General features: G+C 46.0%; 1 protein-coding gene across 1 annotated transcript in view; it reads left to right on the plus strand.

Annotated features, from left to right (window-relative positions):
• The window catches only part of sema3fb (sema domain, immunoglobulin domain (Ig), short basic domain, secreted, (semaphorin) 3Fb), a 65613-nt gene that overhangs the window by 30206 nt on the left and 22096 nt on the right, over window positions 1-13311 (plus strand). The window contains exons 3-6 of the mRNA XM_070902672.1: window positions 9614-9774; window positions 10148-10210; window positions 10705-10824; window positions 12151-12240. Of these exons, the coding sequence (XP_070758773.1) occupies window positions 9614-9774; window positions 10148-10210; window positions 10705-10824; window positions 12151-12240 (434 nt within the window). The remainder of the gene's footprint in view (window positions 1-9613; window positions 9775-10147; window positions 10211-10704; window positions 10825-12150; window positions 12241-13311) is intronic.

A 13311-nucleotide genomic window follows, 5' to 3' on the forward strand; every position in this document is an offset into this window, starting at 1 on the left:
GAACATAAAGCGCTGCCACTGCTGCCCAGCGACCTCTGACCTCCTCACGTCTCCTGGACCAGGCGGCAGCCTCCCTGCTGACCAGACCTTGCAAAAGTAGGTTTTATCCTGTCCAGAGCAGGTTAGGGCATTTGTACAATTTAAAATGATCTAAAAAAAACCTCAGATTTCTTTAGATGGATGAAGGCAGCAACCAGTAACCTTTTGGTTACTCCTGTCTCCTGTGACTGAAAAATGCAATTGATTCACAACAACAGTCGGTTTGTAGGGGTTGCAGAAGGATTGCCGGAGCTGACATGCAGAATGGGAACGGGGCAAGATGTGTCACTGTTGAGTTGGAGACTGTTAATAAAACACATGTCAGTTAAAACAGAGCCCTGTTTGTGCAGATGTGTGCGATTAGATCAAGACTCTCATGGGAGGATCTCCTTCCCTACTAGTTCTCCACATTTCACATCCGTCTCAGCTGGATCCCCACCTTTATACGTTTCTGCTAGATTGAGGGAGATAGGTGTTCTCATTTGTCTGGAGAGAGGACTCAGGTCCAGCAGTGCACATTATTAGCTTTAAATGTATCAAAGGTTCTAGTTTGAGGTCTAAACAAGCTTAAAAGACAAGACCGCGATGGTATGTGTGATTTGAGTTTTGGTCATAGATTTCGAGTTTGTGTTGTTCCAAAGCCCATCTGTCTGCTGTTAGATGGGAGTTTACATGGAAATGGAGAAAAATGTGCACCTCCTTCCTACAACCACCCCAGCCCCCTCACCCTCCCTGCCTGTCCATCAGCTCGCTGGGTTTGGCAGGCAGCAGTAGAGGGGCTTAGGTGATGTGAGCCAGAGGCCTTGTGATAAGGCCATCTCTCTGCATGAGAGCTCATCAGAGCTGACAGTGAATACAAATTGGTGCCATTAGCAAAGGGGGTGGGGGGGTTTGGACAGAGGAGGGGCGGGGCACTACAGTGGCTCCTAATTATAGAGCGGGTGAGCACCCCCAGGTCGGCAGGGGAGTGGCGGGTCGCGGAGGGGGGGCGCTGGTATAATGAGGTGGCGACGTTGGTAAACAGTAAGGTGTTACATCTCACAGAGCATCACGGTGCAGCTTCTGGACACTGCGAGGTCAGGAGTGGCGGTTAATGATGTGCGATATGGGAGAGCTTTAAGTGCGCATTACGACAGATCACATTCAACATGTGTTGAGACAAGAGAGGGTCACACCTTTTCCCTGAAGAGGGAGCCCACAGCAACAGAATACAAACAACCTCCCACAAATAGCCAAGTCCTTTATTGTGGTTTAAGAGCTGGTGAAGCCCAGCAAGGAGTCAAATCACTTCTATTCTAAACTACAATCCTGATTTTATGCTCTGTCAGATTGACACGGCACAATAGATCATGGATCAATAGTGATAATCATAATTGATCATTATCATAATTCTGGTTTGGCGAGTCATTTCGTGGTGTCAAAGTATGTGGGGCCCAGATGTGGCGTCAGGTGTTTCTGGTGCAGCCTTAGAGTGGACTAAGAAGTGTGGCCCATCATCCGCCATGCCTTGGTTTAAACAAGATGACCAACGAGTAACTTATCTTGCAATGAACATGTGAAGTTAAGTCTTTAAACCAAGATAGATGATCAGGAGTAGTAATGATGATCACAGAGATCGAAACAGTGTTTTCAGTTTTGCAATAACTGTGCAGAGTAGCGCTTTAATGCTGTTCTTGGTGTCCCGCCTGGTTAATTTCACCAAGTCATGAAGTCATATGACAGCGAGCAAAGTTGCTTGTGTTGATGCTTTCTTTGTATGGGGCAGGTGTTTGTACAGGCATGCTGTTGTGTCTGTGTTTTCTCTCCTAGCAGCAAGCTGCAGAGCCTGTCTCTCCTCCAAGATACACACACACACACACACAGAGGATTCAGTGAAGCTCGACCACGCCGCTGAGAGCACATCACAAAAGATTACCATTCCTTTTGTGGGCCAGGCCCGTTGCCATTACCAGTGGGTCAGATCATATCTCTGGGTCCTGTGCCCTTGCATATTCGTTATCTGCTGAATGACGCGTCCTATCTGATGTGACACAGTGGCCGAGCCCCTGACCGCTTTTATTATCCTCCGTCCCACAGAGTGACTAAGCCGAGGCGAGCAGCTGCTGCGTCCTCATGCTGTTATCGCTCCCTTTTCATTTAGCAGCGCGGCTAACCTCGTGCCCGCTCTCCAGTAATCACACAGGCATTCTTTAGCAACTGTGTCACTTCTCCGCTGGCTTTGAAGCGTGCGGCTTACACAAACCCAAATAACTCACGTAAATGTTTGACATGAAGACAAGTTGTGTTGAAAGGAGCTGTTGAAGGAGAAGGCACTGTGGGGCCAGAGAGTGGCTGATTAGAAATGTCTCTGCTAACAAGAAAGCGGCGCAGGTGCCAGTTCAGCCAGTTCCAGCGGCCACACACTTGTCCACATGCAGGAGAGGGTACCTTAATCTCCATCCTCATGATCGCGAGCTTAGTGATTGCCCCTATATTAGGCACTTCCTTATCCTGTAGATACAGGAAATCACTGTGAGAGAGTTTTGCTAGATTAAGATAAGAGAGAGAACCATAGCCGCTCTCAGATACAGGCGTCTGGATAGGAGCCAACTCCTCTCCTGCTGCGTGAATTCAGTAAACACGTCAGTCTTTTCCGTCACAAAAAGCTTGTGTTTTTTCTGCTTTTTTTGCAGCTTTGTCAGGACACTTTGTAGGAAGGTGCAAATTAATTCACCCCCGACAGCAAGTCGATGTGCTCGAATAAAATGTCATTAGCTTGAACTAAGTTGTGATTTCTCAACTCATTCAAATCAGACCAAAGCGTCACCCACAGAAAAGCCAAGAATATTCCCGACTGAGAAGGATTTGCCTGTTTGCAATAGATAAGTAAACAGAAATCTGCTGAAGCAACATTAGATGGCCATGTTACAGTAGGATGAAGACAGATTGACATTGCAGAGCAGATACCAGCTCAGTCTCATCATGACTCTCAGGGTCATTTTCTTTTCTTTTTTTATACAAACATAACAAACAGCCTAAACCGTGCTCAAGAGAACAGTTGCACCTTGATACGGGTTCATGGGCGGCAGATGCTTCCCAACTATTTCACTGACTAAGACTAAATGAATGAGAAAGTCTCATCACTGTCGCCTGTGGCGTCTCAACTCACTACTGCTTCTTATTAAAAGTTAACCCAACTGCCAACTAGGCAACCTTGTAAGCCCCCCCCCCCCCCCAAAAAAAAACTATTTTGTGCAGAGCTCCATCGTTGCTGTTGAAATGAAGTGTGCCTTCTGAAGAGTAATAAGACCGTCTTAACTGGAGTTTTCCTCCCCTGCATTGACAGCATTCAAAATATTTGGCCAGGATTCCTGACAAGTGCTGCCTTTGATGTGAGAGCGCATGCCACCCCTCCCGCCCCCTCTTAAACACCCTAATTATCACTCCTGCCACTCCGGTGCGTGTGAACTGACGCGCCTCTCCCTGACGGGTTGGAAACTGCCTCAGGACACTGCTCAGGTAGTGCAGCTTGCTTATGATGTGCCAGGGGCTAACGGGGTATTTGTGTGGCGTTATTACACAACCTAAGAAGACTGAATTAACCCCCCTTTTTAACACGAGATTCTTCACTTTAGCCGTGTTTCAGTAGAATAGATCATGGCTTGTGTGTTGCAGCTCTAGTGCCTCACTGTGGTCCTGCTGTGATCTCTGGACACAGGCTGATGCGGTGGCTGCAGTTTCTAATTATCAGCAAGGGAAAACCACAGACCTGTGAAGTGAGCAGGTGATTGCTGCACACACGGCTCCACATTGTTCAGCGCTCCCTTCCTGTTCGGTGTCAAAGCAGCAGACAGCAAACTTTTGTCTCTTCCCATCCCCCCGTCCACTTTACCTCTCAGCAGTTCTCTGCAGGGAGTAGTGCTGGCTTCAAGCAGCAACATGCTCCGCACTGTCACTGGCAGCGGCCTGCACTTTTAATTTACCCAATTTGAAACCAGAGAAATATGCGGTGGGCTGGAGCACCCATATCAGTGTCATGTAGTGAGTGTGTGCTGTGCCGTCAAGTGGCAGGATGTGTATTTACTCCCTCTTGATTCTCTCTCTCTCTCGCTCTCTCTTCAGTGTTTTGTTTAAACACAGTCCAGAGTTTTCCATGATCCAATCACTTCCCCGATGCTTCTTGTGAATTTGCCAGGAAAGGTTTTGAGTGGGATGGGCCGTGTACTGTTAAGCCACGCTGGATGCAGTAATCGTTCCTTAATGAGAGGAAGTTCTGATGTTACCGGCGGAGTAGGATGCATTAACAGCTGAATATGATACATAAAATCCAGTCTCCTCTCTCTCCCCTGACAGCATGGTGGGAAATCATTTCATATAAGACAGCATTAACCAGTGTGCTTTCTTATTTCTGGGGATGTGATCTTGGAAGTGCACTGCATGCCGGTGAATTTTTCCTGTCCAAACATATTTCCAAAGTAAACTCGGCCCGCTGGCTATTAATTTAAGATGGTGAGATATGCTATAACATGCAGGCCTGCAGCCCCGGAGATCACCGTCAGCAGCCAAGTATTCTCTCAGGAGGAGGAGGGCTGGCTCAGTCTGACAGTGAGGCATGTCTCCCCTCCATGTTTCTGTACCTCATTTAACCAGGCAAGCTGACAAAAATACACTCTTATTTATAATGGTCTGAGGAAGGGGCTGCAGTCGGACGGTGGGACACATCCAGCACTTCCCAGTACAACCACTGTATTGCACTGCAGTGACCACTGACAGAAGGAGGGTTTAGCCAGAAACACGCTCGCACAAGTCTGCAAACATGCATGCATGCCGTTAATATGCACACGGGAAGTGTACTTAGGTGCTCTGTCTCTGCAACCTGTTTTCAATCTCAGAAATAAATCTGATGAATGCAGTGAAAATATATTGGCCAATAAATAAAAGAAACCATCTGTTTACTTTTGGCTATTTGGCTCCTTGTTTTAGTGTTGGCCCCACTTCGGTGCTACTGGATAGACTTCCCTGCTCAACAAATCAGTGTTTTTTTCTTCACGCAAAGGCCAAATTTTGTATTTGAGATTTTGCATTTGTACATGCAAGCAGAGAGATTAAACAAGGAACCTCAGAACCTCCGACATGGAGCAGTTGAGGTGGAGCAGGTTGTGATGGGGTGTGTGTGTGTGTGTGTGTGTGAGACGCTTTAGGCATGGTGTGTATAAGGACATAAACAGCTTTATTAAGGGTTTAAGTGCGTAGAGGGTCTCATCAATGTCCCCTGAAAGCATCTTTACAAGTATGTACATGTATGACAAAGACCATGAAAAGACCCCCAACCGATTAGAATTAATGTTGGTGCAGAGAAGCAATGTTTCTAACCATAAACACTGGATAATGAGTGAGATGTGGGCCAGTGAATATGACAGTGAATAAGCTGGGAAAAGGTCACGGATGAACACGGCCCATCGTTAATGGTCAAAACTCAACAACCATCACTTTCAGATCATATGTTGATGCTTGTGTCTATATTCCACTTATATGTGGCTCAGCACATGAATCGGCAGAATTGATTTGGGTATTTTATTTTCTATAGGGAGGGTCAACCTACTTTTCTACTACTATTCTGGGTGTCAAATAAACACAAAACTGAACATTACTTACTCTACTTTACTTAAGTAAAAGTAGAAATACCAAAATATAAAAATACTACAAGTAAAAGTCCTGCATGTTAAATTCCTCTTAAAAAGTACAGACGTTTTATCAGTTAATTGTACTTAAAATACTGAAATCATTATGCAGAAAAATGTCCTCTGCTGATGGATCAGTGCGCATGTAACAGTTTACTGTTGTGGCTGGTTGAGATGGAGCTAGTTTTAACTAATTTACATACAATTAGGTGGCTTAGTCCAGTGGTTCCCCCTGGGTGGGGCTCACAATAAATCTGAGGGGTTGTGAGTTTATTAATGGGGTCGGAAATAAGAAAAAATATGGGGTCACGTGCCCAAACGATGGGAAACACTAGTTAAATCTTTAGCAATGCAATTGTATTTTAGCGTATCGTGTACTGTTTTATGTAAAACTTAATCAGTAAAGTGACTAGAGTTGTGAAATAAATGTTGCACAGTATTTCCTTCTGAAATGATTTAGTGAAGTATAAAGTAGGAGAAAATGGAAGTACTCAAGTAAAATACTTCAAATGAACTCAAAAGTGTACTCTGTTGTACTCTAGTAAATGTGCTTAGTTGCTTTCCACTGGTGATTATTTTATCAAGCAGATGAGAAGAGCCATGATCTGTTTATCAGCTGGCTCTCATGCTCACATTGAACTCGAATGTGTTCAGGACTCATCTTACTCAGCCCCGTTGCTCTCACACACTGGCAGAGGCTTTTCTTGCAGCCAGAGCAGAGTGTTGAGTTGTGGGAACCGGCAGTGGGCTGCGTCAGCCAGCATCACCTTGAGATGCTGGGGGAGAGAGGAGAGGATTGTCTGTGTTCAGCAGACTGAAGAGGGTGGACTCCCGTGTAATCACTCAACATCCCCGTCTAGTACCACATGGGCGCTGCTTCTGCACATGAACGAGAAAGATTGGAAATGAGTGAGGTCTCATTAACTGTCCTCTTCCTACCTGCGTGCAAGTGCAAGCGTACTAGCATAAAAAAAAAAGTAAGTGAATGAGTAAGGAGACATTGAGTGCGAGGATCAGGTTCCCTCACCGGCTTACTTTCACCTCTAATAGAGCCATTGCCATTCCTCAGGGGGAAGCAGTGCGTTCCCGAAAACAAAGCGCCCGCTGTGTGTGTGTGCAGACCCCCCAGAGTGAACCTAAACCGTACACGCAGTAATGGGCTACTTTAAGAGTTTATCTGGCTCTAATAGACACACTTGTACACTGCTCCCAGCCTCTAAATCTCCAGGATAAGTCTGTGTGTGCGGAAAATGCTGTCATGCTCTAATGTGGCTGACAAAGAGCGCGGCGGTTCAGCCTCTCTGAGCTTTCCCTGTTCGAAATTGTAATCTCCTACCGTGAGCATGCAGTTGTGTGTTGCAAGGGAAGCAGCGAATATAAAATGTGACTGGTTGAATAGATTGAGGTTACCTTTGTTTTTGCTCATTTGAAACTTAGCTTAGTGCCAGCCCTTCAAACATGTTAGTAATGTAGCGAAAACATGCTTCTGCTGCCTCCTGGGAATTACCACATACTTGAACACAACCCTACAAATTCCTCTTTATCTTTTCAGTGTAGGCACCACCACAGCGAGCCACCCCCGCAGCATCAGTCTCTCTGCGTGTCCTTTCCAAGCTGATTGTGGCAGCGGACTCAGTCCAGGGACCTGCTGTGCTTGTTTCCACAGGCGGCCTGACCTCCGGGGCAGTGTAGTAGCCGAGCTCAGCCTGCTGCCATTGTACGTCCTCCATCAACATTTCATAGGAGCACAATGCCATGTGCCGCTGCCTGAGGCGACGGTTGACTTTGGGACTGAGCTGAGAAAGGCTGACAGAATAGGGGATGATGTCTAATAGCTACAATGACTTCACACTTTTCTTTTTTACTCTTGGCCAGAGGGTCTCAACTCTTTCTTATGCTATTAGAAGGTCCAATGGCATTTGGGCTTCAGAATGAGCTCCGTATCCTGTGCAGCATCACTCCTATAGAGCCTTAAGTCTTAAATTCAGGTGGTGTTCTGCAAGGGTTTCGACACCATCATCTAATAGGCGTAGCTCTCTGTGAATTAGTCTACATTACAATTAGATATGGAGGATAAGTGGGCACAGTGGACCGTGTTTTTGCTGTGACGTAGAATTTGGACATGCTGTGGACTACATGTGCATTATCATATGATTCTGAGATTAGATTATAGATGAGTTTGTTGTTGCGGCTCTCTATAGGGTTGTGTTGTTGCTATGCACTGTTCACATTCCCTCTTCAGCTGACAGATGGTCCCGTCCAGCTACTCTCTGACAGCAAACACACACTGAGGAGTTGCTGACAACCTGCTTCAGGAAGGGCTTCGACTGGCCTACGGAGTGTGTGTGTGTGTGTGTGTGTGTGTGTGTGTGTGTGTGTGTGTGTGTGTGTGTGTGTGTGTGTGTGTGTGTGTGCGCTCTTATCCGATGTGTTTCACTCTATCCGCACACACACATAAACACAGCTAGAGTGTACAGGGACTCATCATTCAACTTAAGTCTCCAACACAAATAATCACAGGGTACGACCACATGTTGCAGCTCCTCCGCTGTGGGCTCTGACAGCTGTCAATCACTCTGCTGACCTGTAAACATACCTTTGGTGGGCACAGTTATTAAATCAAACTGTACAAATATAGCAGATCTAATGCTATTAATCTTTGCTTATTGACGTAACCCCCGTGTTAAATTTAGATCTGGCTGGAAAGACTGGTAATATCAGATTCCGCAGGGAGTCTGTTTAAAAAGGTCTCTAGATGGTGTTTATTTTAAGGCCCAATGGTGGACATGTTGATGGCTTTGCATGCTTTGGTGTCCAGACTTCAGCAGAACCCGCTAACAACCTCACAGGAATGTTTCGCAGTAATTTCAAACATGACTGCACATACAGAGCTTGCAAAAAATATGTGGTTATTCATCAACTGCCCGAAAAAAGGTTCAAATCTTGAAATGATTCTTATTTTTACAAGTCTAGGGTGTTGCTTTTAAGGTCTGACGCCCCACGTTGACTACATTTCACACTTCCTTCCTTTTATTATACACTAGCCCACCTCTTTTCTGATATATAATTCGTAAACAAAGCTAACTGTATTTGACAGTTTATCGTCTGGTTTCCCTTCACCACATTTTTGGCTGCTAAATCAACACAGAAGAACTCGGGGTAACCTCAAAATATGGTTCCTTTTTTCGGCTGTCTGTGGTCTGTTGGTTGTAGAATAAAGCTACACAGTGAAACGGGACTTTCCTGCTGTTTGAATTGAACCTCTGTATTTGTCCAACAATATGTGAGTGCCACCCTCTAATGCCTCTCCCCTATAGAGTGTGTTTGTCTATGGTGTGGCATGGGGCCTTTGCTGTCTTAGCAGTGGCCTCTCTGCCCCGCCTGAACGTGGTTGCTGAACCAAGAAGAACATATCAAACAAACACTCACAGAGCTGTAGGAAGATTGGGTTACTCTCGACATGAGAGGACATGTCGACTGCATTGTGTTACCAAAGGCGCACACCCCCCTGACCTTCAGAAAGTGGTGTCCAACTAGGGATGGAGCAGTTTAAACCCTCCTAAACTCAGTATATGCACCGTACCCTACCTCATTCATGGTATGAATTTGTAGGAGACATCATATCTAACTGTCTGAGACAGCCAATGATGAGAGGCTGTCAAGATCCTCTGATCCACTCAGGCGGTATTAAGCCATCAACACAGTGTGACAGACACTCAGTAGCACTTGTCTCTAATGTGCGGTGTTAAGTTGCAACAGTGATGGTGGAAAACCATCAGATAACTCCACACGGGTATGCAGGAGTGGCACGAGGAATGTGTCAGTTGTGCATGCGTGTGTGTGTGTGTTTGTGTGTGAAAATGTGCATGTGCACCACAGCTGTCATTAATGGATATATTTCTGCCTCCACACAGAGCTGAGATCCACTGGCACTGCTCATCACTTCGCCTACCTCCTCAACACATCTGACTACCGGATCCTGCGCATGGATGAGGACCATGACCGCATGTATGTCGGCAGCAAGGACCACATCCTGTCCCTGGACCTCCATGACATCAACAAGGACCCACATATCGTAAGACCATTCCCATGCTCCGTCTCCCCTCACCCTCAAACTCTGGCCCCCCAAATGGGCCGTTACACTGGGATGAAGCAAGCGCCTTTACCTCAACGCTACAACAGCTTCCCCCAGGGCAAAATGTTCTGTTCTATTGCCCCAGCAGCAGCAGCCATTTTGTTTAGCTCACATCTAGTTTTTGTTGGAGTGGACTTTTTCTGGTGTGGGGGTCATTAAAACACTGTAATTGGGTTATGAGAATCCCAATGGGACTAATAGCAGCCTGGGTGGATATCCCTTTTGCAATTTTAGCCCAGAAATCTCATAAATGCCAGTGATGTATAACAGGTTGGATTGTAACTATAAAATGTCCTCTGTTCCCCCCTGGCAGATCCACTGGCCAGTGTCCGAACGAAGAAGGATGGAGTGCCTTGTGAGTGGGAAGGACGCCAATGTAAGTACGCCTGTTGACAGCACTCATAACCTCAGCAGGGTTGTTCAGCTGAGGTGATTTCCATCAACTCGAAAAAGAAAAGATGTAGTTTTTCAAATGCCTAGCATTAGAAGCACACAGCTCCCTCCATTGTGCACATTGGTTTTTAGTGCGAGGCACCAGTAAAAATGGCACTCACCTGTGGGGTTCGGACTTGGCCCAGTAAAAGCACTGGTTCCCTTCTGTCTAGCCAAGGAGACAAGAATGGATTAGAGCACAGAAGTCCAGTCAATCTCGCCATCCTCCCGTCTGCCAGGCCTGGGTGGGGAGCACAACACCACTGGCTGATAGTTTGATATATTGTCCAAATATATATATATACGTATTACTGGTTTATTTTTATTTTTAGACTTTTGGTAAATCTGCTGGAGGGGTAACAGTAAAATATGGCTATGAATGGCTTTTCGTTCAGATGTTTATTGCAGTTTAATTGACTCTGGTCTTTGTGTCTCCAGGAGGAGTGTGCAAACTTCATCCGTCTGGTCGAGCCGTGGAACCGGACTCAACTGTACGTCTGTGGGACAGGAGCTTACAATCCAGTCTGTACCTTTGTCAACCGCGGACGCAAACCTCAGGTTAGGATTAAACCCAAGAAGGTGATCTCTCGGTACATCAGCTTAGCAAACAGCTTTCTCCTTTCATCTCCATCATGAATGGCATTGCTCGGCCTCTCCCTTTTTCTTTCTCTTACCCAAGTTCTTACTCTCCTCCATCCACCTTACGCTAGGTTCCCTTTACGATGATTTCCCTCCATCATTAAGCTTGCTCGGGGTACCATGTCTCCACGTCTGGCAAAACAGCCAGCACAGCTCCACCAGCACACAGCTGTCATCCCCAGTGAGCTGTTAAAGCTACTCTGTTTAGACTCAGCCTTTAATGGGACCTCTTGAATTTCCTAAACCAAGCCAGGCATCACTACCATACTCCCCTTGAACACCTCACTCTTCTTTGAATATCACACTTGTTCCCTAATGATGACCAGGGGGCTTTTTAAAAAGGGATAAATAAAAAGTAAATTTCCCATCGGACTCTCCCTCGAGACACAGAACTTGCAACGGCAAGCGCAGCTTGCATGAGTCCCTTGTTGCATCCGGTTCCTATATGACCCTGCTAACGAAGGGCTTCCATCCATTTGCTCGCCTATCCATCCACCCCTTCATGCACCCTTCCAGGCCACCCGCCAGCCTCCACCATGTGAGATGTTGGGTAATTGGAGGTGGGAGCTCCCATTATGGGGTGCCAGTGGAATGTTCCAGTTCTAGTCCATTAATGAGAGGGCTGTTTCTTTCTCCAGCACAATGAACGGACAGGTCTGAGTCGTCCCCCCACAAGCACCCTTCTCAGCTGGGCTGGGGAGTTAACTATGATTGTAAAAACATGAAATGATACACTCCACACAGACACATGTTCTGACATACATAAGGGAACTTTTCATCATTAATTATCAATTCAACATTCAGACGGACTGTTGTCATTTGATTACACCACTGTAGGGTATAATCTTAAGTTCTCCGGCGCTTAAAGTAGGAACCTCACAGCTTTTGTAAACTGTAACAGCCAAATGTTTTGCTTTGGCTGCAGCTTTGAGGGGAATGTATGTAGCATACTGTGAGAGCCTTTATTGACTCAACCACAGGATAGAGAACTATTATTGTTGCCTTTTCCACCATCTGGTCAAATAAAGCAACACACATTCCCTGCACAATCTTGCACACTCACATATATATTTTCCTTATGCGCTTGCACGATATTAATTTAAATAGAATTGGTTTGAGGAGTTTCCCATCGTGTCTGGAAGTCAGGACAGATTCAAGCGAGATGCAAATGGAGGTCAGGAAGGTCCTCGACCCTTCCTCATCAGTGGCGTAACATCCAGACTGTGTTGCTGTCTCTTGTTTTAGACGTCCATGTATCTGCAGATGGCCCAGGCCAGAGGAAGGGCTAGCCGCGCAGCTGAACCCAGCGCGGTGCACGAGACACTTGGACTAAAGGTGCGATGTGGGCCCTGTCTGCACCGCAGCCCTGCATAACTGCCTGGGCTCGTGGTCACCAGCAGCATGCACCCTCTCTCTTGTGTCTGAGCACATTTTTGTCAACACCATCTTTAACTTAACCATCATTTGTTTATCTCCGTTAACATTTGGCATGCATCTTTTCCGGTCCGTGTACAATCTTCAGGTTTTGTGTTATATGGAATCGCATTTCATTTCATGTCATTTTGTTCTCCCGTGTTTCAATCATATTCCCTTTGTGCGAGCCTCATTGTCTGAGCACCCGTCATTGTCCTTTTCGTGCTTTGCATTTGTGCTAAATGCCATATTTTGCATGGGAGCTGGGTTATCAAGTGGAAATGGCTTCTCAGGCTGCTAAAAAAAATCTGTTGACTTTTTCTCAGCACAAATTTAATTAGACAGGCTTTCACTGCTGTTCAATGCATGGCGTATTCATTTTTATTTAGCTTATATTTAGAAGCTTCCATGAACGACAGATACCCGAATCATTCATCCCGCTTAACTGAGACAGTGTGTGCAGGATGTCCCACCCATCAGTCCTTCACCCCACTGAGCCCTCCACCTTCTGTAGGAATGTGGTGCAGTCTCTCCCACAGAGGCGGCAGGACTAGTCAGCATCTGACCCACTCCCACAGCAGGCTCTGTTAGCCCAGAGCAAACACCAGCCATCTGTAGCCAACTAGCTGCGCAGCAAAGGAAATAAAAGAGCCACATACTTGAACATGTCTCTACTGTTTGAGCTCTCCAAGCACTTTGAAACACAGAAAGGGACGTTTGAAGGACATAAATGCTTTAGGTGAAGTGGGACACTTTGAAAATGTGTTGTTTTTTCGTCAGATTTCTTTTTTAAATATGTCGCAACTTTTCTGAAGGGTCACATTTTACAGCAGGGTTGTAAAAACATGTTCAGGGCACAGTTTCCCTCTGGTACACATAAATGTTTGTGACCTTTTTTAACACATCAACATCTGGCATGGCTGGGAGTGAGCTGCCAGCACCTTCTTATTTGCACGAGTGGTGATTTTAATCAAAGATGAGTAGGGAATTGCA

The sequence above is a fragment of the Enoplosus armatus genome, chromosome 3 (genome assembly GCF_043641665.1).
Source record: "Enoplosus armatus isolate fEnoArm2 chromosome 3, fEnoArm2.hap1, whole genome shotgun sequence".
NCBI lineage: Eukaryota > Metazoa > Chordata > Actinopteri > Centrarchiformes > Enoplosidae > Enoplosus > Enoplosus armatus.